General features: G+C 49.3%; 1 protein-coding gene across 2 annotated transcripts in view; it reads right to left on the bottom strand.

Moving 5' to 3' along the window:
- Positions 1 to 335: 335 nt before the first annotated feature.
- The window catches only part of USP38 (ubiquitin specific peptidase 38), an 85051-nt gene continuing 58320 nt past the window's right edge, over positions 336 to 27066 (bottom strand). For both annotated transcript variants that reach the window (XM_075348191.1, XM_075348202.1), the window contains 4 exons: positions 18027 to 18120; positions 17330 to 17436; positions 3848 to 5186; positions 336 to 1237 (listed from right to left, as the gene is read on the bottom strand). In XM_075348191.1, the coding sequence (XP_075204306.1) occupies positions 1076 to 1237; positions 3848 to 5186; positions 17330 to 17436; positions 18027 to 18120 (1702 nt within the window). In that variant the 3' untranslated portion in view covers positions 336 to 1075. The remainder of the gene's footprint in view (positions 1238 to 3847; positions 5187 to 17329; positions 17437 to 18026; positions 18121 to 27066) is intronic.

Consider the following 27066-nt stretch of genomic DNA (forward strand, 5'->3'; position numbering starts at 1 on the left):
CAGGTAAGTTACAGGTGCTGTTAATTACACAAATTAGAGAAGCATCACATGATTTTTCAAACAGTGCCAATACTTTTGTCCACCCCCTTTTTATGTTTGGTGTTGAATTATATCCAATTTGGCTTTATGACAATTTATTTTTTTTTCATTGAAGACAAATTAAATGAAGATAATAATACCAAAGAATTTGTGATTGCAATCATTTTCAGGAAGAAACTGAGTATTCTCTGACAGAATTGCATGGGTGCCAATACTTTTGGCCAGCACTGTATAACAAACACACACACAATTTTAATTTTGTTTTTGTTAGAAATAACAGCAAGACCATAAGAACATTTATGGAACCACTGTTTTACTCCAGCAATAAAGTAACTTTAAGCCGCAATCCATAATATTAACAATATTGAATACTTATCACACGAGACAATCCAGAGGAATCTCATTTTGATTTACAGTACTGCAAGGCACATACAGAACGTTCCCTCATTTACACAGCAGATGTACTCCCTGAAGTAGAATTTTTAAAAATTCTGAAAACAATTTAGAAATACTATAAAGTTAGCATTTTGTTTTCTAGATTAAAAAAAAAAAAAAAGTTTGTAGAAGATCATGCATTTTCATAAAAAGTGATATCATGGATCTATACACATATTCTCTCTGGTGCTTTATATTTTAGTGGAAAATACCCTGAACTGGATCAAAATGCAAACCATTATTGCTTTCGGCATAGGATGCACCATAAAGCTTTCGCTATTTCAGGAAAATGTAACAAAACAATGTAGTGAAAAAGAAAAAAAAAATACCAGTTTCACAGATCGCTACACTCTTATAATATATTTATAGAAGAACTGTATATATAGGCAGCTTTTTTCTTTCTTGAGGAACACACTGATGCATATCCATTCAAGTTTCCATAACTCTTGTAAATATAGAAGCTGCCCGTCAATTCAATGGATTGGTTTATGTTTAGTGAAATGCTGTATGTCACAGTCAGAAATTGAGCTACACAGTCTCATCGGCCAGTGTGGTTTTGTCATCAGTGCAGATTGGACAATTTATTGACATTTAGCCTTATTCAAAAGACAAGTCTGCCAATGGTGCTGAACCCTCCTTCTCCACCGCCTCCGGTAGGACCGCAGCTCCCAGGCGGGTCATTGTCATCAAAACCATTAGGTCGAAAAGAGCAGGAAGCAGATGCTGCTTGTAGGGCTCGTGTGCGTGCATTGAGTTCTTGCTCCTAAGGAAAGTAAAAAAAATAAATTCTTATTACTTGAAGGAGAACATATAAACAATTATAAATACACTAAATGAGGCACATGAATCTATACAGCATACTATTCACTCTTGTCCTTATATATTAATGGGTTGTTCCCACAAAGTACATTTTAATCAATAGATCTCGGAAATAAAATAAGTTACACAATTGGATATGTTTAATCCCTTCACCCCCGAGAGTTTTTGCGTGTTTTTTTTTGCCCCTCTTCTTCAGAGAGCCGTAACTTTTTTATTTTTCCATCAATCTTGCCATATAAGGGCTTGTTTTTTTGCGGGCCGAGCTGCAATTTTTCCATATATTGTACTGGAAAACAGAAAAACATTTCAAGTGCGGAAAAACTGCAAAAAAAAAAAAAAAATGCGCTCGCACAATAGTTTTTGGGATATTTTATTCAGCGCGTTAATTATATTGTAAAACTGATGTGTCGGTGTGATGCCTCAGGTCGGTACGAGTTTGTAGATTCCAAACAAGTATAGGTTTACTTTTATCTAAGGCCGGTTTCACATTTGCGTCGTTTTGACGGTAACGAAATCCAGCACAGATGCAGTACAGTTCATTTACAGAGGACGCGCGACACCATGTGGACACATGCGGTTGTGTATAACGCACATAACCACATGGTGTCGCGCTTACACTGTAAATGAACTGTACTGCATCTGTGCTGGATTTCATTACCATCAAAACGACGCAAATGTGAAACCGGCCTAAGGGGTTACAGAAAATTCACAAGTTTTTCCAAAAAAGTGTTGTACTTTTTCCGCCATTTTACGAAACCTGTACCGTTCTCATTTTTTGAGATCTATGGCTCACTGAAGGCTTATTTTTTGTGTCTCAGGCTGACGTTTTTAACTATCTCATGTTTGTGCAGATGCTACATTTTGATCGCCTGTTATTGCATTTTGCACAAAATTTGTGCCGACCAAAAAAACCTGTAATTTTGGCGTTTGGAATTTTTTTGCCGCTACGCCGTTTACCGATCAGATTGATTTTATATTTCGATACATCGGGCGTTTCTGAACGTGGCGATATCAAATGTGTATATTTTTTTTAACCCTTTAATTTTCAATGGACTGAACAGGGGGTGATTTGAACTTTATGGTTTTTTCATTTTTTTAAAACTTTTCTTTTAAATTTCACTAGTACCCATAGGGGACTATAATTATCAGCAGTCTGATCGCTCTTCCATTTCTCCAGATCACAGCTACACAGCTGAGATCTGGAGAAAAGCTGCTTTACTCTCACCCACGTCAGTCTGCAGGCAGTGAGAGAAAGTGACTCATGATAGGTACAGGAGTCATCACATGACCCTGTGCTACCATCAGAAGTCACGTGATCACATCACGTGACATCCGATGGCGCTGTGTAAGTTAATGCTTACTTTGAAACGCTGTTACATCTCGCTGTCAGATTTTGACAGCGACATGTAAGAGGTTAAAAAGGTGCGGGTGGAGCGCGATTCCACTCTCGCCTGTCAGGCACACGTCAGCTGTTGAAATCAGCTGACATGTGCGCGGATTGTCGCGGACTGCTTATGGCAGGCGGCGGGGATTAACCTCACACGATCCATGACATACCCAGTACGTCATGTGTCGTGAAGAGGTTAAAAAAGTATGTAGACAGGACAGCATCACAGTTGATTTGTTTTGGTGAGGTAAAACACTTGCTGCTTGTTTTTAAACATGTCTTACCTCACAGAAAGCAGAAGCTGAAATCCTATGCAGTTCTGTCTGTATAATCTCTTTTGCTTTCACCCCTACCCAGAAGATGTGTTATGTTCAGACAATGTTCCTGTGTGGTCAGACACGGCCATTACACAGTACATCTGGGGTGCTGTTTTAAAGATTTTCTCAGCACAGGTACATTTTTTTAAACACATTGTGGAACTTTTTATTATTTCAAGATTATTGATTAAAATGTACTTTGTGCAAAAAACCCTCTAAAGGACTCTGTCACCAGGGTTTTGCTACCTCATCTGAGAGCAGGATAATGTAGAGACAGAGACCCTGATTCCAGTGATGTGCCACTTACTGAGCGGTTTGCTGTAATTTGGATAAAATCAAAGTTTTCTCTGCTGCAGATCTAGCAGTTATACAGAGCTCATGAATATGCTGGACTACCTGCAGCAGGACAAGTAGTCATCTAATGATAATCTACTGCTGACTAATCAGCGACTTTATCAAAACTACAGTAAGCAGCCCAGTAGGTGAAACACCGCGGGAATAAGCATCTCTGCTGCTTTCAGATTAGATGGCAAAAATATGTGATATATTCCCTTTAAGAATCAATCTGTCAAGCAACCTACCATGGGGAGAATATTCTATTTTTGCACCATGTATACGCACCCCTTTTTTTTTTTTTTTTTTTTTTTTACAAATGCCCCACCCGCTTTTTTTTGTTTTACTATGTTTTCCAATGCCTTAATACACTACATAACCCTTGTTGCAGGAGTAGAAACGTTGTGCTGTAGACTTGGGATCTGCATCACTGGTGATAAAAGACAGTGGGTGGTCATTGACAGATTCATGTAATTTCTCAGTAACTGAAATCCATAGCATAGTTACAATCCCATACCTGTAAATAGAGCTTATTATCCTTTGTAATAGCATCCATGAGCTCCTTCTGAAGTGGGGGCTCGCCATTGACCCATAGTCCATGTGCAGAATTAGATTGCACGTTCTCTAGATCACTAGAGCTGTGCTTTTTATATATCAGCACATACGCAGTGTCCTTTGGAAATCGACTTGTAATATTTAAAACAGACTGAAATGATGTAAAAGTCACTCTGCTGTCATTAAAAAGAAACCATTCTTTTGACAGATCATTGCACGGTTTGTCATTTCCGACAACAGCATTGCACGTCTCCTTGCCTACTAGCTGACATTGATTAGAAGTCAAGGTGGACTTCTCTGGTTGGATGCATCTTGTTGAATTGGTGATGTTCCTGGCATATGAATAATAATGACCACTTTCTGAAGAGGTGCCAGAATGGACCACAATAGAACTTAAAACATAAGGTAGAAGTTGTGTGCAGCTCACATCTTCAGTGCCAGATGGTTTAAGCTTCTTGGCCAGGTTTTCTCCAACATCAGGAATGTCAACATCTCGATTCCAATCTCCAGGAGAAGCCACTGAGGTAGTTCTCTCTACTGGTAGCTCAAGTACGAGTGGAATGGACACATTATCCAGAATTTTACGCCTCACATGACATTTTGGATCATATGAAAATCTTAATAAAGTTAATATGAGGTATTCTGGCTCTTCCAGGATTTGCATAGTCTTTTCAGCATTCTGGAGGGAAGAACACTTTTCGCAATGATAACGATTTTCTCCATCAAGAATCTCTGGAGCTAAGAAATAATTTAACAAGTCTGTTACGGACAAGGGTTTATCTCGCCCGCTGTTTCTACAAGAGTCAATGGCACACTCTACTGTACTCTCACATGTAGGGGTATGTAACGCACAGGAACTATTGGCTTGAATGCCAGTCCCAGCAGCTTTCAGCTTGGTGGAGTCATTGTCACATTCAGTAGAGGGAAGAGTTTCACTTCTCGGTTCAGTTTCAGGTGTGACATCAATCTCGATACAATCGTCATCTTTTTCTGTGGGTGAGCAGATCATGTTCTGCGCAGGTTTATCAGCTGCTGAAGGACAAAACGCTAAAGAAAGATCTGAGAAGGCTTCTATCTTCTGTGAAGTACTCCTGCAGTTCAGGCAACAAATATTAGTTTGAAGCTTTCCCCCAAACATACTTTCTATTAGGGTCTTATCGTCGCTTCTCCAGCTTGTGTTCTGTAGACTGGGAAAGACATCTGTTCTTGAAGGAGAGCATGGCTGCACATTACCATCAATGATCATAGTTTCTGGACTTCTGGAGGACAAAGCTTTGAGAGTCTTCTCCTCTTCGTGTAATCTAACAAAGACCAACGATAAATTATTAACAAAGGGAAGGACTGAGAAAAATTAGATGGATAACAAAAGAGATCAATTAGATGTACCAAAGAAGGGAATTTTGTTTACTTACCGTAAATTCCTTTTCTTCTAGCTCCTATTGGGAGACCCAGACAATTGGGTGTATAGCTTCTGCCTCCGAAGGCCACACAAAGTATTACACTGAAAAGTGTAACCCCTCCCCTCTGCCTATACACCCTCCCGTGGATCACGGGCTCCTCAGTTTTGGTGCAAAAGCAGGAAGGAGGAAACTTATAAATTGGTTTAAGGTAAATTCAATCCGAAGGATGTTCGGAGAACTGAAAACCATGAAACAATTGAACATGAACAACATGTGTACACAAAAGAACAACTAGCCCGAAGGGAACAGGGGCGGGTGCTGGGTCTCCCAATAGGAGCTAGAAGAAAAGGAATTTACGGTAAGTAAACAAAATTCCCTTCTTCTTTGTCGCTCCATTGGGAGACCCAGACAATTGGGACGTCCAAAAGCAGTCCCTGGGTGGGTAAAAGAATACCTCGATAACAAGAGCCGACACGACTCCCTCTTACAGGTGGGCCACCGCCGCCTGAAGGACTTGCCTACCTAGACTGGCATCTGCCGAAGCATAGGCATGCACTTGATAGTGCTTTGTGAAAGTGTGCATACTAGACCACGTAGCTGCCTGACACACTTGTAGAGCCGTTGCCTGGTGCCGCAATGCCCAGGACGCCCCCACGGCTCTGGTAGAATGGGCTTTCAGCCCCGAAGGAATCGGAAGCCCCGAAGAACGGTAGGCTTCAAGAATCGGTTCCTTGATCCACCGAGCCAAGGTTGACCTGGAAGCTTGCGAACCCTTACGCTGACCAGCCACAAGGACAAAGAGCGCATCTGAACGGCGCAGGGGCGCTGTGCGAGACACGTAGAATCGGAGTGCTCTCACTAGATCTAATGAGTGCAAATCCTTTTCAAAGCGGTGAATTGGATTAGGGCAAAATGAAGGTAAGGTGATATCCTGATTGAGATGAAAAGGCGATACCACCTTAGGGAGAAATTCCGGGACCGGACGGAGAACCACCTTATCCTGGTGAAAAACCAGGAAGGGGGCTTTGCATGACAGTGCTGCCAGCTCCGACACTCTACGGAGTGAAGTAACTGCTACTAGAAATGCCACTTTCTGCGAAAGACGTGATAAGGAGACATCCCGCAGCGGCTCAAAAGGCGGTTTCTGAAGAGCCGTTAGCACCCTGTTAAGGTCCCAGGGTTCAAGCGGGCGCTTGTAAGGTGGGACTATGTGGCAAACTCCCTGCAGGAACGTGCGGACCTGCGGAAGCTTGGCCAGGCGCTTTTGAAAGAATATTGAGAGTGCCGATACTTGCCCTTTGAGAGAACTAAGTGACAACCCCTTATCCATTCCGGATTGAAGGAAGGAAAGAAAAGTGGGTAAGGCAAAAGGCCAGGGAGTAAAACCTTTATCAGAACACCAGGACAAGAAAATCCGCCAAGACCTGTAATAGATCTTGGCGGACGTCGGTTTCTTGGCCTGTCTCATAGTGGCAATGACATCCTGAGACAACCCTGAAGACGCTAGGAGCCAGGACTCAATGGCCATACAGTCAGGTTGAGGGCCGCAGAATTCAGATGGAAAAACGGCCCTTGCGACAGCAAGTCTGGGCGGTCTGGCAGCGCCCACGGCTGACCCACCGCGAGATGCCACAGATCCGGGTACCATGACCGCCTCGGCCAGTCTGGAGCGACGAGAATGGCGCGACGGCAGTCGGACCTGATCTTGCGTAGTACTCTGGGCAGCATTGCCAGAGGAGGAAATACATAAGGCAGTCGAAACTGCGACCAATCCTGAACTAATGCGTCCGCCGCCAGAGCTCTGTGATCTTGAGATCGTGCCATGAAGGCCGGGACCTTGTTGTTGTGCCGTGACGCCATGAGATCGACGTCCGGCGTTCCCCAGCGGCGACAGATCTCTCGAAACACTTCTGGGTGCAGGGACCATTCCCCCGCATCCATACCCTGACGACTGAGAAAATCTGCTTCCCAGTTTTCTACGCCCGGTATGTGAACTGCGGAGATGGTGGATGCTGTGGCTTCCACCCACTGCAGAATTCGCCGGACTTCCTGGAAGGCTTGACGACTCCGCGTGCCGCCTTGGTGGTTGATGTATGCGACGGCAGTGGCGTTGTCCGACTGGATACGGATCTGCCTGCCCTCCAGCAACTGCTGGAAAGCCAATAGGGCCAGATACACTGCCCTTATCTCCAGGACATTGATCTGAAGGGAAGACTCTATCGGAGTCCAGGTTCCCTGAGCCCTGTGATGGAGGAACACCGCTCCCCACCCTGACAGGCTCGCGTCCGTGGTGACCACAGCCCAGGTTGGGGGCAGGAAGGATTTTCCCTGTGATAGAGAAGTGGGAAGAAGCCACCACTGAAGAGACGTCTTTGTTGCAAGGGAAAGAGAGACGTTCCTGTCGAGAGAGTTCGACCTCCTGTCCCATTTGTGGAGAATGTCCCACTGGAGCGGGCGCAGATGGAATTGCGCGAAAGGCACTGCTTCCATCGCTGCCACCATCTTCCCCAGGAAGTGCATGAGGCGTCTCAAGGGGTGTGACTGAGTCTGAATCAGAGATTGCACCCCTGCCTGCAGTGACAGCTGTTTGTCTAGTGGTAGCTTGACTACCGCTGACTGTGTATGAAACTCCATCCCTAGATAAGTCAGAGATTGGGTCGGTGTCAACTTGGATTTTGGGAAGTTGATGAGCCACCCGAACTGCTGGAGGGTCTCCAGAGCGACGGTAAGGCTGTGTTGACACGCCGCCCGAGAAGGTGCCCTGACTAGGAGATCGTCTAAGTAGGGAATCACCGAGTGCCCCTGAGAATGCAGGACCGCCACAACGGATGCCATGACTTTGGTGAAAACCCGTGGGGCTGTCGCCAGGCCGAAGGGCAATGCCACGAACTGAAGGTGTTCGTCCCCGATGGCGAAACGCAAAAAGCGTTGATGTTCTGGTGCGATCGGCACATGGAGATAAGCATCCTTGATGTCGATCGATGCGAGGAAGTCTCCTTGTGACATCGAGGCGATGACCGAGCGGAGAGATTCCATCCGGAATCGTCTGGTGCTCACGTGTTTGTTGAGCAATTTGAGGTCCAGAACGGGACGGAATGATCCGTCTTTCTTTGGCACCACGAATAAGTTGGAGTAAAAACCGCGACCCTGTTCCTGAGTGGGAACGGGGGTCACAACTCCTTCTTTTTTCAGAGCGTCCACTGCTTGAAAAAGTGCGTCTGCCCGCGCGGGGGGCGGGGAGGTTCTGAAGAAACGAGTCGGAGGACGAGAGCTGAACTCTATCCTGTAACCGTGAGACAGGATGTCTCTCACCCATCGGTCTTGAACATGTGGCCACCAGGCGTCGCGAAAGCGGGAGAGCCTGCCACCGACCGAGGATGCGGTTCGGGGATGCCGTGAGTCATGAGGAGGCCGCCTTGGGGGCAGTACCTCCGGCGGTCTTTTGGGGGCGTGACTTAGACCGCCACGCATAGGAGTTCCTCTGGCCTTTGTCCTGTCTATTGGACGAAGAGGACTGTGGCTTGGCGGAGGGACGAAAGGACCGAAACCTTGATTGTATTTTTCGTTGCTGAGGTCTCTTGGGTTTGGACTGGGGTAAGGAGGAGTCCTTTCCCTTGGATTCCTTAATAATCTCATCCAATCGTTCGCCAAACAATCGCTCGCCAGAAAACGGCAAACCGGTTAAGAACCTCTTGGAAGCCGAGTCTGCCTTCCATTCGCGCAGCCACATGGCCCTGCGGACTGCAACAGAATTAGCGGATGCCACCGCTGTACGGCTAGCAGAGTCTAGGACTGCGTTCATGGCGTAGGAAGAAAACGCCGACGCCTGAGAGGTTAAAGATGCAACCTGCGGGGCAGACGTACGTGTGACCGCATTAATCTCAGCCAGACAAGCTGAGATAGCTTGGAGTGCCCACACGGCTGCAAAAGCCGGGGCAAAAGACGCTCCCGTGGCCTCATAGATGGATTTCACCAGGAGTTCTATCTGCCTGTTAGTGGCATCTTTTAGTGATGAGCCATCTGCAACCGAAACCACAGATCTAGCCGCCAATCTGGAGACTGGGGGATCCACCTTGGGACATTGAGCCCAACCCTTAACTACGTCAGCGGGGAAGGGGTAACGTGTGTCAGTAAGGCGCTTAGTAAAGCGCTTGTCCGGAACCGCTCTGGGCTTCTGGATGGCATCCCTGAAGTTAGAGTGATCAAAAAATGCACTCCGTGTACGTTTGGGAAACCGAAACTGGTGTTTCTCCTGCTGAGAGGCCGACTCCTCTACAGGTGGAGGCGGGGGAGATAGATCCAACACCTGATTGATGGACGAGATAAGATCATTTACTAAGGCGTCCCCTTCAGGTGTATCAAGATTGAGAGCAACATCAGGGTCCGAGCCCTGAGCTGCAACCTCCGCCTCGTCCTCTAGAGAGTCCTCAAGCTGGGAACCCGAGCAGCGTGAGGAAGTCGGGGAAGATTCCAAGCAAGCCCGCTTAGCTGGTCTGGGACTGTGGTCCGTGGAGGAGTCCTCCACGTGAGACCTAGGGCCCACCCCGGCCGGGGTGGACCGAGAGGGATCTGGAGGCGCCGATCTAACAGGGTCCGGGGCCTGTGTAAGGACCGGTCTGGACTGCAGGGCTTCCAGCAACTTGGCAGACCATTTGTCCATAGACTGAGCCATGGATTGTGAGAGTGACTCTGAGAGCTTTTCAGCAAAAACTGCAAACTCTGTCGCTGCCACCTGGACAGTGGAAGCAGGGGGGTCTGCCTGAGCCGAGGGGCCCACTAGTGACCGAGGCTCCGGCTGAGCAAGCGTAACAGGGGCCGAGCATTGCTCACAGTGAGGGTAGGTGGAACCCGCAGGTAACATAGCCCTACAAGAGGTACATGTCGCAAAAAAACCCTGTGCTTTAGTGCCCTTGCTCCTTGTGGACGACATGCTGTTGTGTCCTAGGAGCGTGATCACTGAGGGTATATAGAAAAAAGGGTATACAGCCCGGCCGAACAGAAATGAAGGGAATTTTGTTTACTTACCGTAAATTCCTTTTCTTCTAGCTCCAATTGGGAGACCCAGACAATTGGGTGTATAGCTATGCCTCCGGAGGCCACACAAAGTATTACACTAAAAGTGTAAAGCCCCTCCCCTTCAGCCTATACACCCCCCGTACTGCTACGGGCTCATCAGTTTTGGTGCAAAAGCCAGAAGGAGGAAAAAATTATAAACTGGTTTAAAGTAAATTCAATCCGAAGGAATATCGGAGAACTGAAACCATTTAACATGAACAACATGTGTATACAAAAAACAGGGGCGGGTGCTGGGTCTCCCAATTGGAGCTAGAAGAAAAGGAATTTACGGTAAGTAAACAAAATTCCCTTCTTCTTTGTCGCTCCTAATTGGGAGACCCAGACAATTGGGACGTCCAAAAGCAGTCCCTGGGTGGGTAAATAATACCTCATAATAGAGCCGTAACGGCTCCGTCCTACAGGTGGGCAACTGCCGCCTGAAGGACTCGCCTACCTAGGCTGGCATCTGCCGAAGCATAGGTATGCATCTGATAGTGTTTCGTGAAAGTGTGCAGGCTCGACCAGGTAGTTGCCTGACACATCTGCTGAGCCGTAGCCTGGTGTCGCAAGGCCCAGGACGCTCCCACGGCCCTGGTAGAATGGGCCTTCAGTCCTGAGGGAACCGGAAGCCCCGAGGAACGGTAAGCTTCGAGAATTGGTTCCTTGATCCACCGAGCCAGGGTTGATTTGGAAGCTTGTGTCCCTTTACGCTGGCCAGCGACAAGGACAAAGAGAGCATCGGAGCGGCGCAGGGGCGCCGTACGAGAAATGTAGAGTCTGAGTGCTCTCACCAGATCTAACAAGTGCAAATCCTTTTCACATTGGTGAACTGGATGAGGACAAAACGAGGGTAAGGAGATGTCCTGATTGAGATGAAAAGTGGGCAAGGCAAATGGCCAGGGAGAAAACGCCTGAGCAGAGCACCACGACAGGAATATTTTCCACGTCCTGTGGTAGATCTTGGCGGACGTTGGTTTCCTAGCCTGTCTCATAGTGGCAATGACCTCTTGAGATAATCCTGAAGACGCTAGGATCCAGGACTCAATGGCCACACAGTCAGGTTGAGGGCCGCAGAATTCAGATGGAAAAACGGCCCTTGAGACAGCAAATCTGGTCGGTCTGGCAGTGCCCACGGTTGGCCGACCGTGAGATGCCACAGATCCGGGTACCACGACCTCCTCGGCCAGTCTGGAGCGACGAGGGTGGCGCGGCGGCAGTCGGCCCTTATCTTGCGTAACACTCTGGGCAACAGAGCCAGAGGAAGAAACACATAAGGAAGCTGAAACTGCGACCAATCCTGAACTAAGGCGTCTGCCGCCAGAGCTCTGTGATCTTGAGATCGAGCCATGAATGTTGGGACCTTGTTGTTGTGCCGTGACGCCATTAGGTCGACGTCCGGCATCCCCCAGCGGCAACAGATCTCCTGAAACTCGTCCGGGTGAAGGGACCATTCCCCTGCGTCCATGCCCTGGCGACTGAGAAAGTCTGCTTCCCAGTTTTCTACGCCCGGGATGTGAACTGCTGATATGGTGGATGCTGTGGCTTCCACCCACAGCAGAATCCTCCGGACTTCCTGGAAGGCTTGCCGACTGCGTGTCCCACCTTGGTGGTTGATGTAAGCCACCGCTGTGGAGTTGTCCGACTGAATTCGGATCTGCTTGCCTTCCAGCCACTGCTGGAACGCTTTTAGGGCAAGATACACTGCCCTGATCTTCAGAACATTGATCTGAAGTGAGGACTCTTGCTGAGTCCACGTACCCTGAGCCCTGTGGTGGAAAAAAAACTGCTCCCCACCCTGACAGGCTCGCGTCCGTCGTGACCACCGCCCAGGATGGGGGTAGGAAGGATTTCCCTTTCGATAATGAGGTGGGAAGAAGCCACCACCGAAGGGAAGCTTTGGTTGCTTGAGAGAGGGAGACGTTCCTGTCTAGGGACGTCGGCCTCCTGTCCCACTTGCGTAGGATGTCCCATTGAAGAGGACGCAGGTGAAACTGCGCGAAAGGGACTGCTTCCATTGCTGCCACCATCTTCCCCAGGAAGTGCATGAGGTGCGTCAAGGGGTGTGACCGACCTTGAAGGAGAGATTGTACCCCTGTGTGTAGTGAACGCTGTTTGTCCAGCGGAAGCTTCACTATCGCTGGAAGAATATGAAACTCCATGCCAAGATATGTCAGTGATTGGACCGGTGTCAGATTTGACTTTGGAAAATTGATGATCCACCCGAAACTCTGGAGAATCTCCAGAGTAACGTTGAGGCTGTGTTGGCATGCCTCTTGAGAGGGTGCCTTGACCAGCAGATCGTCTAAGTAAGGTATCACTGAGTGACCCTGAGAGTGGAGGACCGCAACTACTGTAGCCATGACCTTGGTGACAACCCTTGGGGCTGTCGCCAGGCCGAACGGCAGTGCCGCGAACTGAAGGTGTTCGTCTCCTATGGCGAAGCGCAAGAAGCGCTGATGCTCTGGAGCAATTGGTACGTGGAGATAAGCATCCTTGATATCGATCGATGCTAGGAAATCTCCTTGGGACATTGAGGCGATGACGGAGCGGAGGGATTCCATCCGGAACCGCCTGGTCCTTACGTGTTTGTTGAGCAGTTTTAGGTCCAAAACAGGACGGAAGGACCCGTCCTTCTTTGGAACCACAAACAGGTTGGAGTAGAAACCGTGACCCTGTTGCTGAAGAGGAACCGGGACCACCACTCCTTCTGCCTTCAGAATGCCCACCGCCTGCAGAAGAGCCTCGGCTCGCTCGGGAGGCGGAGATGTTCTGAAGAATCGAGTCGGAGGACGAGAGCTGAACTCTATCCTGTAACCGTGAGACAAAATGTCTCTCACCCAACGGTCTTTTACTTGTGGCAGCCAGGTGTCGCAAAAGCGGGAGAGCCTGCCACCGACCGAGGATGCGGTGTGAGGAGGCCGTAAGTCATGAGGAAGCCGCCTTGGTAGCGGCACCTCCGGCGGTCTTTTTAGGGCGTGATTTAGACCGCCATGCGTCGGCGTTCCTCTGATCCTTCTGAGGCCTTTTGGACGAGGAGAATTGTGACCTGCCCGCACCCCGAAAGGACCGAAACCTCGACTGTCCCCTCCTCTGTTGGGGTGTTTTTGGTTTGGCTTGGGGTAAGGATGTTTCCTTTCCCTTGGATTGTTTGATGATTTCATCCAATCTCTCACCAAACAAACGGTCGCCAGAAAATGGCAATCCAGTTAAGCACTTTTTGGAAGCCGAATCTGCCTTCCATTCCCGCAGCCACAAGGCCCTGCGTATTACCACCGAATTGGCGGCTACAACCGCCGTACGGGTCGCAGAGTCCAGGACAGCATTAATAGCGTAGGACGCAAATGCCGACGTTTGAGAGGTTATGGACGCCACCTGCGGCGCAGACGTACGTGAGTGCGTCAATTTGCGCCTGACCAGCTGAGATAGCTTGGAGTGCCCATACGGCTGCGAATGCTGGAGCAAAAGACGCGCCGATAGCTTCATAGATGGATTTCAACCAGAGCTCCATCTGTCTGTCGGTGGCATCCTTGAGTGAAGCTCCATCTTCCACTGCAACTATGGATCTAGCCGCCAGTCTGGAGATTGGAGGATCCACCTTGGGACACTGAGTCCAGCCCTTGACCACGTCAGGGGGAAAAGGGTAACGTGTATCCTTAAGGCGCTTGGAAAAACGCTTATCTGGATAAGCTCGGTGTTTCTGGACTGCCTCTCTGAAGTCAGAGTGGTCCAGAAACATACTCTTTGTACGCTTGGGAAACCTGAAACGGAATTTCTCCTGCTGAGAAGCTGACTCCTCCACTGGAGGAGCTGAGGGAGAAATATCCAACATTTCATTGATGGACGCAATAAGATCATTCACTATGGCGTCCCCATCAGGAGTATCAAGGTTGAGAGCGGCTTCAGGATCAGAATCCTGATCAGCTACCTCCGCTTCATCATATAGAGAGTCCTCTCGCTGAGACCCTGAACATTGTGATGATGTCGAGGGAATTTCATAGCGAGCTCGCTTAGTCGGTCTGGGGCTGCGGTCCGTGTCAGAGACCTCACCCTGGGATCCATGAGACACCCCGGGAAGACATTGCTGTTCCAACTGAGGGGAACCAGGGGACAATGATAACACAGTGCCCCTGGCTTGACATGCCGGCCTGGACTGCAAGGCTTCTAATATCTTAGCCATAGTCTCAGAAAGTCTTTCAGTAAAAACTGCAAACTCCGTCCCTGTCACCTGGACAGTGTTAACAGGTGGTTCTCCCTGGGCCACCCCTAGCAGAGGCTCCGGCTGAGAAAGTGCCACAGGGGCCGAGCATTGCACACAATGAGGGTCAGTGGAACCTGCCGGCAGTATAGCCGTACATGCTGCACAAGCAGCATAGTAAGTCTGTGCCATGGCACCCTTGCTATTTGTGGACGACATGCTGTTGTCTCCTCTGAGCAATACAGGAGGGTAAATAGCCACAAATCAACAGTGCACCATACAGTGTAAAGTATAGACTATAATCATATAAACTATAAATACACTTCTGCACTAGTGGGGCCAGCACCACAGGTGCTGCTTACCGCCTGCGCAAAGCGTTTGTGTGGGCACCAGAATTCCTGCCTGGGTCTCTTTGAGCTTGTCTCTCCTCTCCAGCGTTAGCAGAGCTGAGAGGAATGGCTGCCAGCGTCCTGGGGAGAGGAGGGAGTCGTGGGCGTGACCCAGAAAAGTGCGGGAACTGGTGCCCCACTGTGCAGAGTGAGGGGGGTGGAGTATGCAAAGCATGCTCCAGCCCTCAGTGCTGCCGACCTGTACAGCATCCCGCCCTTCCCATGACTGGCAGGGCTGGGGGCGGGAAAAGAATGAGACTAGGCCGCAGAAGCCGGGGACTATAGTTATAAGCGCGGCCGCCGTATAAGCGCGGTCGGCGCGGAAGTCCCCGGCGCACTAACAGTCCCAGCCGCGCCGCAGGCATAACCATGGCAGCGGCGGTCAGTGCGGCAGTCCCCCTACACAAATACACTCAGCGACGCTGAGTGTATAGTGGCACACATGCAGCCAGCGCTGCTGTCCCCGGTGCACTAGCACACCCAGCAATGCTGGAGTGTTGCTGTGCGCAGTCCCCACGGGGACACAGAGTACCTCCAAGTAGCAGGGCCATGTCCCTGAACGATACTCGGCTCCTATCCAGCAGGGTCCTCAGGAGCTGTGGATGGAGCACGGTCTCCTGTGCCTGGAGACCGATGGGATCCCACTTCACCCAGAGCCCTAATTGAGGGATGGGGAAGGAAAGCAGCATGTGGGCTCCAGCCTCCGTACCCGCAATGGATACCTCAACCTTAACAACACCGCCGACAAAAGTGGGGTGAGAAGGGAGCATGCTGGGGGCCCTGTTATGGGCCCTCTTTTCTTCCATCCGACATAGTCAGCAGCTGCTGCTGACTAAGCTGTGGAGCTATGCGTGGATGTCTGACCTCCTTCGCACAAAGCATAAAAACTGATGAGCCCGTAGCAGTACGGGGGGTGTATAGGCTGAAGGGGAGGGGCTTTACACTTTTAGTGTAATACTTTGTGTGGCCTCCGGAGGCATAGCTATACACCCAATTGTCTGGGTCTCCCAATTAGGAGCGACAAAGAAAAGTATATATATACGTATCTATACCGGCACCCAGGGGGACCAACACCGAGTGACCGGTGCGGCTTACCGACCGCTAAAAAGCGGGGTGTGTGTGCTCCAGATTCCCTGCCTTGGTCTCCCAGAGCTGCAGAGCTGTTCTCTGTGATTCTCCACCGGCAGAATGTCCGAAAAATGGCTGCCGGAGCTCTCAGGGGAGGAGTGAAGCCGTGGGCGGCGTTAGGAAAAGTGCGGGAATCTGGGGTCCCCACAGTGATCAGTGAGGGGGGAGGGAGCATACAGGATGCCCCGGCCCTCACATCCGACGTCAGGTCGGCTGTCCCGCCCCTATCTCTGATAGACAGGCCCGGGGGCAGGAGTTTTGCCACTAGGCCGCGATGAAGCCGGGGACTAAATTTAATACCGCGGCCGACAAGCAGGCGCGGTCGGCGCGGTAGTCCCCGGTCTTCACAATTCAGCAGCCAGTTGCGGCGTCCGGGAACCAGGCGCTCCATACACAGTCCCCATGGGGACACAGAGTACCTCGTGGATGCAGGGCCCTGTCCCTGAGGATAGATAAGCTCTTGTCCAGCAGATTCCCTCAGGGGCTGCGGAGGGAGCACGGTCCCAGAACCTGGATGACCGCTTCGGATCCCACTTCTACCAGAGCCCTAAGGGATGGAGAAGGAAACACGGCATGAGGCTCCGGCCGTCGTACCCGCAATGGGTACCTCAACCTTAACAGCACCGCCGACTTAGTGGGGTGAGAAGGGAGCATGCCGGGGGCCCCGTGGGGGCCCTCTTTTCTTCCAACCGATACAATCAGCAGCTGCTGCTGACTAAAATGGAGATGTGTGAGTGGATGTGTGCCTCCTTCCACACAAAGCATAAAACTGAGGAGCCCGTGATCCACGGGAAAGTGTATAGGCAGAGGGGAGGGGTTACACTTTTGAGTGTAATACTTTGTGTGGCCTCCGGAGGCAGAAGCTATACACCCAATTGTCTGGGTCTCCCAACTGAGCGACAAAGAAATAACCTCCATACTGCATAGTCCACCACACGAATATAACGTAGGTGGCTTTTTTTTTCTTCAATCAATTTTTACTAATATCAAAATTTTACTTAACCCTAAGGAAAGAAACAGAGTTATGTAACAATACCAGAGAAGATGGATGGATGTAAATTCCGGAGTATGCTCATCTCCCACAGGCTGCAGACAATGTCAGTAGTTTACGTGGGTAATGGGCATCATATTACTACTACTTGGAAAGTACAGACACTCTTGAGCAAAATTAGTTTGTGAGGCCCACTCTGTCAGTGTAGGATTCCTTTAACTCAATTTTAACATGAAAATGCGTTATTCAGATTCAGTGCAAGAAAAGTAATACAATTCTACTATACCTGTCCAAAAGAAATCGGAGATACTCAGAACAATCTTGCTGAGATCGCGGTGTGAACCAAGGTGGTCGTGAAGCCTCAAAGAAAACCTGCGGTGCATATGCTTCTCTCTATGAGGGGAGAAAGATTTTTTTGTTATTTCACTGTGGAATTCCAAGAACTATGGGGGCTGAGTCACTGACCCCCTCACGATGGGATGATTTTCCGTTTTTTTTTTTTTTTTCCTTTCCCATTTTTGCTTTTTCTCCCCACACGCGGTTGTTAGAGGCACAGGATGACTGAGGAGATCAGCTGACGTACAGGGAAAGATGTGGGCTCAGCGTGCGAGTCTGAATGAAAAGCTGTGACATGACCCATGACAGACATTGTGCTCCATGGGTCATTTAGGAGGCTACTATGTGCTAAGCAGTGCAAATTTAAAAATGGGTTACGATAAAACCAAATTGTGATTTTGGGAACACCCCTTTGAAATAAAAAGCACTAATTGTTTCAAAGAAGCACTTAAATGTACAAAATACAATTCCAAAAAGGAATGCCTGAAATTGGTTGAATGATTTTAGGCTAAAATAACCTGTCACTTGAAAACATAAGGGATTGGGAGGAAAACCCCACCACTGCAAGATTTTGAACATGCATTAAGCCTGCTGACCATCAGATGCTTGGGAAAGTCTAATGTTTATTTTTGTTACTAGATAAATACCTGGGTATGAGCCAGGAATGCAAAAAGGTGCTGGAGTTTCTTCATCAATGAGTTGCAGCCATTCAAATTAAGTGACAGCACCTGCCTCCGAAAACTGAAAGAAGAATAAATATATGCACAGATGTCAGGGTCTCCTTTACATCTACATATCTCAAGTTACATAGAAATCAAAATGTAGAAGTCACAGTCAGTAAAATGTGGACACCAGCAGCCTCCTCACACAGGGGAACAAAGGTCAGGAGACTCGCACTGTCCAAATACCGAGACTCCTCACCTGTCACAAATTTGTGCCACATTTTCAACTATGTAGTGCTTTGGTTAGTCTCTAACCTGTGCAGGTCCAAAACCATTAGTTTCACTTCAGCTGACAGTACCAGGGTTAGATCGATGACAAGAAAAGGTTACATGAGTGTTACGTTATGCTTATAAAAATGGGAAAACTGGAAAAAATGGTCCTGACCAACAACACTTCCTATTGACTAAATACAATATAAAAAAATACATACCGTATATACTCGAGTATAAGCCGTGGCCCTTAATTTTATCACAAAAAACTGGGAAAACGTTTTGACTCAAGTATAAGTCTATGGCGGGAAATGCAGCAACTACTGGAAAAATTTCAAAAATAAAAATAGATCCCAATAAAACATAATATGCCACATCCTTGTCTCCTGCAGTAATGTGCCCCATCCTGTAGCAATGTGCCCATTCTTGTGCCCCATCCTGTAATGTGCCCATGCTTGCGCCCCATCCTGTAATGTGCCCATGCTTGCGCACTATCCTGTAATGTGCCCATCCTGTAATGTGCCCATTCTTGTGCCCCATCCTGTAATGTGCCCATTCTTGTGACCCATCCCGTAATGTGCCCATTCTTGTGCCCTTTACTCTAGTTATGTAACCATCTTGTGGTTCTGTGCCCATCCTTTTGCCACATCCTGTAGTAATGTGTCCCATCCTTGTGCCCCAAGTAAAGTGATGGCAGCAGCGGTAGCTCCGGGCCCCACTGTGATAATCGAGGGGTGCTTCTTGCGGACCGCAGGCATAGACCCCTCCATGATCTCGTCTGGTGCACGAGGCTGCCGGTGTTGTCTACAGTCATCGCTGTAATGCAGTTGAATGCTTTGCGGTGCTCCAAAGCATTCAACTGAAGTAAAGCGATGACAGCAGCAGTGGCCTCAAATACCGGACACGATCATGGAGTAGTCTATGTGCGGTCTGCAAGAAGCAGGTTAGAGGACATCGCAGGAACGAAGGACAGATGAGAATAATGTTTTGTGGGAACCTCACTCAAGTATAAGTTGAGGGGGGCGTTTTCAGTATTAAAAAAAAAAATAGGCTGAAAAACTCGGCTTATACTGGAGTAAATACGGTATATATTTTTTATAATTTTGCAAACAACTTTGGTTTTTATCTAAAATATGCTCTAGGAATGCTAATAACCATAAACTATTAGTGAAAGAACACAATTACTTAATGCCCAATACATGAATAGTAACAATTTATTGTATCATTTAGAGAAACACCTAAGACTATAGATGGGCGGACTTACAGAAAACCGGGACCAGCGGCTCCTTGTTCTCTTATTTTTAAAATCCAGAAGCAGTCCGGGATCCAGCCCCCATATAAAAGTCTATGGGGATCAGAATCCGGAGATTAAAAATGGTGGTAGAAGGGATAGGGGAATGGGAGCCAGCGCGCTGTACTTACTGAGGCTCCTGTGTGGTTGTATGCTACTCCCAGGCCTTGTTCATCACATATGCACTGCTTTCCCTGCCCACTGGCACCTGTGATTGGTTGCAGCCAAATGCGCCCCCACCCTGAGTGGCAGCGTGTCAGTTGACTGCATCCAATCACAGGTGCCAGGATGGCTGGTGGGTGGGGAAAGTAGTGTTACTGAAGGAGCCCGTATACTCTAGCATCTACCATGAACCTAGAATGTATGGGTAACATTCCATGTTAGTGGTCATGACTCGCTTGGTTGGTGGGCGTCACGATGTTACCTCTCATCTGCTATAATTATGCAAGAGGAATTTTGCCGCCCCCCCCCCCATCTCGGGGTCTTACCCCCACACCCCAACTTTTATTATAAACAGCTCAATGCCCATGTGTACTTGAAAAAAACAGATTTTTGTGTACTCACCGTAAAATCGTTTTCTCTTAGCCATCCAGGGCTGTGGAGTCGGAGTCGGAGTCGTGGAGTCGGAGTCGGAGCTCATTTTGGTGGAGTCGGAGTCGGAGTTGGAGTCGGTATAAAATGCACCTACTCCGACTCCTAAAATATATAATAAATTGGGGACAGGAGTGCAATGCAGAATGTGCTGAATATTTTACTAAATAATAACATTTAGTATAATGCTTATATTTAAGTGAAAAATTTATTGTAGTATAATGTGAACATCAGACATTTAATTGTTTTTATGATACAATAATCAAGATATTTGGATAGAACATAAAATATTTATTGGATACAACTTTAGAACACAAAAAACTAATAAATTGTAAATATGTAATATTATATATATATACACAGTGTATATACACACACAAGATATATATGTAATCTACTGTATATTACATAGTGTATTACATATTTACAATTTATTACAGTTTTTTGTGTTCTAAAGTTGTATCCAATAAATATATTTTATGTTCTATCCAAATATCTTGATTATTGTATCATAAAAATTATTAAATGTCTAATGTTCACATACACATATTCATGTACTACAATAAATTTTTCACCTAACTATAAGCAATATATGTAGGAGCCGGAGTCGGAGTCGGAGCCGGAGTCGGAGTCGGTGCAAGAGAATTTGAGGAGTCGGAGTCGAAGGTTTGGCTTACCGACTCCACAGCCCTGTAGCCATCATTGGGGCACACAGGACCATGGGTGTGATGCTGCTTATCCATAGGACACTACTAAGTAGATGCAAAAGACATTAGCTCCTCCTCTGCAGTATACACCCCCTGGCCGGGCCAGGCAACCTCAGTTTTAGTACACAAGCAGTAGGAGAAAAAAAATAGTAAGAACTTATCTTAACGGAGGAACATGAGAAAAAGAATCATAACCAAATAAGGTACTGAGAGAACCAAGGCCCAACAGGGCAACAGGGTGGGTGCTGTGTCCCCCAATGATGGCTAAGAGAAAACGATTTTACGGTGAGTACACAAAAATCCGTTTTTCTCTGACGCCTCATTGGGGGACACAGGACCATGGGACGTCCTAAAGCAGTCCATGGGTGGGAAAAATAAAAGAAAGACAACACAACCCAAGGACGAGGAACCAGTCCCAGACAGTTTGGAGCGCCTACTGAGAGAGGTGCTCTACTGCCGTTTGCAGAATTTTCCTACCCAGATTTGCCTCAGCTGAAACCTGGGTATGGACTCTGTAATGCTTTGAAAACGTATGTAGGCTAGACCAGGTCGCAGCCTTACACACCTGTTCCACTGAAGCCTGATGCCGAATGGCCCACGAAGCGCCAACTGCTCGCGTGGAATGAGCCCGCAGCCCACTAGGAATGGGCTTGAGTTGCAAGCGGTAGACTTCCTGGATCGCAGAGCGAATCCAGCGAGCCAGACTTGCCTTTGAAGCTGCCTGTCCCTTCTTAGGCCCCTCAGGAATGACGAACAAAGAGTCCGTTTTCCTAAAGGGGGCTGTCCTGGATATGTAATATCTGAGAGCTCTGACGAGGTCTAACAAATGCAGAGACCTTTCCACCCTATGAACTGGGTGCGGACAAAAGGAAGGCAGAACAACGTCCTCGTTCAAATGAAACGGGGTAGGAACCTTTGGAAGAAATTCCGGAAGGGGGCGCAGAACCACCTTGTTCTGGTGAAAGATCAAAAAAGGCTCGCGGCAAGAGAGTGCTGCCAGCTCCGAAACCCGTCTGATGGATGTAATTGCCACCAGGAATGTTACCTTCCAGGACAGAAGAGCAAGGGAGAATTCCTTGAGAGGTTCAAAGGGGGACTTCTAGAGACCATCCAGAACGAGATTGAGGTCCCATGGGTCCAGCGGCCATTTGTACAGGGAATTAGATGGGAAACGCCCTGGAGGAAGGTCTTGACTTGCGGTTTTTGAGCCAGGCGGCATTGGTAGAAGATTGAGAGCGCTGAGACCTGCACTTTAAGGAAGCTGAGGGCCAACCACGCTTGCAAGCCAGACTGCAGAAAATCGAGAATTCTGAGGATGGCCAGAGGCATAGGCTGGACGTTAGTTTCCCTGCACCAGAGGTGGAATATGTAAGGCAGGCTGAAGTGGTGCCAGGAGCAGACTAGAGCATCCGCGCCGATGGACTGCGGGTCACGTGACCTGGCTATGAACGCGGGTACCTTTGCGTTCAACCTTGAGGCCATTAGATCCACGTCTGGTGTACCCCAGCGATTGCAGATGTGTAGAAACACATCTGGGTGGAGAGACCACTCTCCGGCGGCCAGGCCTTGGCGACTTAGAAAGTCCGCTGCCCAGTTCTCTACTCCCGGTATGTGTACCGCTGATATCACTGACCCCGTCGATTCGGCCCAGCTGAGGATCCTGTGGGCCTCGAGATAAGCCGCTTTGCTGCGGGTTCCCCCCTGCCGATTGATATAGGCTGCAGCTGTCGCATTGTCCGATTGGACTCGAATCTGATGACCTGCTAGCAGAGGGCGGAACGTCCTGAGCGCGAGGAAGATCGCGCGGATTTCCAGGATGTTTATGGGTAGGGAAGACTCCTGGGGCTTACTTGAGCAGTGTGGTGCCGGTACACTGCTCCCCAGCCTAGGAGGCTGGCTTCCGTGGTCAGGACCAGCCAGTTCACTGGGAGAAAAGATCTCCCCTTGGATAGGGATGAGGACCGAAGCCACCAGCGGAGTGCATACCTGACTGCAGGCGTCAGGTGAAGATGTTTGCCCAGGGAGAAGGGGCTCTTTTCCCAGGCAGCTAGAAGTGCCAACTGCAGTGGACGGAGGTGCGGCTGAGCAAAGGGCTCTGCCTCCATAGCCGACACCATCCTGCCTAGCACCCTCATGCTGAATCGAATGGAGCGAGACGGAGGACGTAGAAGGCAGCGTACCGCTTGTCGTAGAGCGATCGCCTTGTCCTGAGGGAGAGATATCAAGCCCTGACGGGTGTCCAGGGACATGCCCAGGAAGGTGATGGATTGTGATGGGACCGGGGATGATTTGTCTAGATTCAGAAGCCACCCTAAGCGGGATAGGGTGTCCGCGGTGATCTGCACACTGGTTGAGCAGTCGTGGAAGGAGGGGGGCCTTGATGAGGAGGTCGTCTAAGTAAGGCAGAATGACTACTCCCCTGGCGTGAAGGACACTCATGGCGGCCGCCATGACTTTGGTGAAGACCCTTGGTGCGGTGGCAAAGCCGAAGGGTAGGGCTACGAATTGAAAATGGGAGTCCTGAACCGCGAAGCGGAGGAACCTTTGGTGAGCTGGGGCAATGGGTCCTTGATATCTATGGAGGCAAGGAATTCCCCTTTGATCATGGATGCAATAATGGACCTTAGGGACTCCATTCTGAATCTCCGTACGTGCACATGTTTGATCAGGTGTTTGAGGTCCAGGATGGGTCGAACTGACCCATCCTTTTTGGGGACCACAAAAAGGTTTGAATAAAAACCCCTGAACTTCTCGTCGTCCGGGACAGGTATTATCACTCCTGCCATTTGGAGCGAGTGGATTGCTGAGAAAAAGGCCTCACGTCGTTTTTGAGTCTTTGGGGGATTTGAGAGAAAGAACCGACTCGGGGGTCGGGTACAAAATTCTATGTGGTACATGGAAGACACAAGGTCTCGCACCCATTTGTCGTCTGAGGCGGCAGCCCAGATGTGTTGGAAGAGCCGCAGTCTACCCCGTACAATGAGTGTGTCTTCCGGGGCGCCGAAGGAGTCATGAGGGGGGGAAACGTCGTTGACGAGCCTCCCTAGTCCTGGACTGTTTTGGTCTAGGCTGCCATGTCGAAGTGAGTTTCGGGGAGAGCTGAGAAGGTCGGTCTCTGTGTAGTCCGCGGCTACCGGCGGATGCAGAGCGGGATGTCGACCAACCAAATGAGTTCCGAAAAGAGCGGAACGAGGACTGTGGACGTCTGGTGAAGGTCGTCTTGGGCTTCAGCTGGGGAAGGGAGGTACTCTTTCCTCCCGTGGCATCCGAAATGAGCTTGTCCAGACGTTCGCCAAACAATCGGTCTGGAAAATAGGGGAGGCCCGTGAGAGACTTCTTGGAGGCAGAGTCCGCTCGCCATTGTCGGAGCCAGAGAGCTCTGCGGATGGCTATGGTATTTGAGGCGGCAAATGCTGCGCAGGTAGCAGCGTCAATGGAGGCCTGCATGAGGTACTCCGCCGCAGCAGCAATTTGAGCTGTTACCTCTGTGAAGGTATGAGGCAATTGGGATTTCTCAAGCGAAATGTTAAGGGATTCTGCCCCGACCAAGATCGCCTTTGCGACCCACACCGAGGCAAAGGAGGGCGAGAGGGAGGAACCCGCAGCCTCAAAAGCAGAGCGGGCGAGGTGCTCCACCTGTTTGTCTGTCGGGTCCTTGATGGAGGAGCCATCGGGTAAAGACAGGAGCGTCTTTGTGGCAAGGGGGTCGACCGAGGGCGGATCGGCCCAGCCCTTATGGGCGGGTGAGGCAAAGGGGTACCGGGCCTCCATGAGTTTTCGGTTACCGAAGCGCCTGTCAGGTTTCTCCCTTTGCTTTGTGAGGATATCTTGAAACTCTGGGTGATCAGCGAAAACCTTTTGGGGTTTCTTTGCCCTCTTAAAGGAGACCGCATGGTCAGTGGTAGTGGATGGGGAATCCTCCACATGCAGAATTTGGTTGATTGCTGCGATAAGGGAGTCTATTGCAGTTTGATCATCTGGGGAGGTTGAGACCAAGGAATCATCCTTGTACAAACAGCATTCTCCCTCCTCCAGCTCTTCAGAAGCCGTGGAACGTGTGGGAGAGTCTGCCCTGTGTGCTCCCGAGGGAAAGCCATGGGGGCCATGAGAGAGTGCTGGAGACACCTGGCCGTGTGCCCTTTTCTTGATTCCTGCAACCGGTGAAGCATTGGCCCAGATTTCCTCAGAAGGATCCTCCATAGGGGTATCCTCAGGCTGCGTTCTGTCCGGGGGCCCAGATGGGTGCGGAGGACAACATTGCATAGCCAGCACCAGGTTCTGGGACAGTTTTTCCATGGATTGGGACAGAAACTGTGCCCATTCCGGTGGGCTGGGAGCTCTAGGCTCTGGGCTGACAGTTGCAGCGGTGGTGGCGGGGGGCTCTTGGGGGGCTACAGGGGCACAGGACTCACAGAAAGGTGTGTTTACGTGGTAGCTCAGCGTGGCAGGTAGTGCAGGCTGAATAATAGACTATGTGAGCCTTAGCACTCTTAGTACCCTAAGAATTTTGCATGTTCCTAGTAGGAGTATGCCAGGAGGGGGAGCAATGATCTGCAGAGCTACAGTGAAGAAGTGAGAAGCAAGGTTCGTATTTGCTTTGGTGTACTTCACCAGAATCATCCGATGGCCCTCCGTCCTCAGGAAGGAATAAGCCCGCTCTGTGTGGAAATCTTCGCGTGCTTTCCGGGCGGGGGATGGGAAGCTGGTTTATCGCGGCCCGATAGGGGCGGGGCTTAGCGCTAAAAAAGGCGCCGAGAAGAAGTCAGTTGTAAGTAGTGAAAAACCGGCGGGAACTCCCTCTCCCTCCAGCCAGCACACAGCTAGTGGGAATAAAGACTGTGAGTTCATGAGTCCTGGGAGCCCTCCCCCCATGACCGGTAGATTGTCTCTGCGGTGCTCCTGTAATCAGCGAGGGACTCCCTCTCCCTCCAGCCAGCACGCAGCTATGGTGGGAATAAAGCCTGTGAGCTCATTATTCCTGGGAGCCCTCCCCCGCCACCGGTAGATTGTCTCTGCAGGATTCTCTGCAATCATCAAGGGACTCCCCCTCCCTCCAGCTAGCACGCAGCTATGGTATGAATAAAGCCTGTGAGCTCATTAGCCCTGGGAGCCGTCTTACTCCCTTTGCCTGGGTACCAGTCAGGGAGGATCTCACCTTAACACTGCCTCAGTCAAAGCAGTGGAAATAGCAGTCAGCCTGTTGTGTCCGGCCACTCAGGTGCAATGTATCAACTCAGTGCCTGCAAAAGGAGCTGAGGAAGTGTGCCTCTACCCTGGGCCTCTGGAAAATCGGTGTCTGTGGGACCAGTCATCCAGTAAGATGCAGCCCAGGATCCAGCGTCGCAGGAGGGGGTACGGGGAGGCGACACTCCGCGTTCCCGCCCGTTGATGGTATTGGGAGATCGGTCCCTAGGGGAACCGTCGCCCTCAAAAAATAACAAAAAACCTTGAATGTGCCTCCTACAGACACTAAGCTAAAACTGAGGTTGCCTGGCCCGGCCAGGGGGTGTATACTGCAGAGGAGGAGTTAATGTCTTTTGCATCTACTTAGTGTCCCTCCTATGGATAAGCAGCATAACACCCATGGTCCTGTGTCCCCCAATGAGGCGTCAGAGAAATAATGTTTATTCTGGCTGGAAACGTCTGAGAGCATTTTGAACACGCCACTATCATGTTATAGGGACGTATTGAAATGACATCATACCTGGAAGGATCCCGCACACTCTAGCATCTACCATCAGTATCGTGGTATAAAAATAAATAAAACAATTGGCATAGGGTCCTCCCTGTATTCTGCTACGGAGCACAGATAAAGCCCATAACTACAGGCTGCAAAAATATCAGCCTCCAGCTGCCCGGAATTCTCGCATCCATTAGATGCAACAAGCCCAGCGCTTTACCCGGCTCTTCCTGATTGCCCTAATGCGGTGCCAATCAAGTTAATAGCAGGAGTTAATACAAGCCCACAGCGGCTACGAAATCCTAGATTAGTGATGCCAGGCATCTATAACACCAAATCAGTAAACTGTAATAAACAAAAACACTGAAAAAAACCTTTATTTGGAATGAAATGCAAAAAAAAAACCCTCTTTCACCACTTTATTAACTCCCTAAACACCCCTGTAGGTCCGAAGTAATCCACACGAGGTCCTACGACGATCCTGGC

Source organism: Anomaloglossus baeobatrachus, chromosome 1, assembly GCF_048569485.1.
Source record: "Anomaloglossus baeobatrachus isolate aAnoBae1 chromosome 1, aAnoBae1.hap1, whole genome shotgun sequence".
NCBI classification, from domain to species: Eukaryota; Metazoa; Chordata; class Amphibia; order Anura; family Aromobatidae; genus Anomaloglossus; species Anomaloglossus baeobatrachus.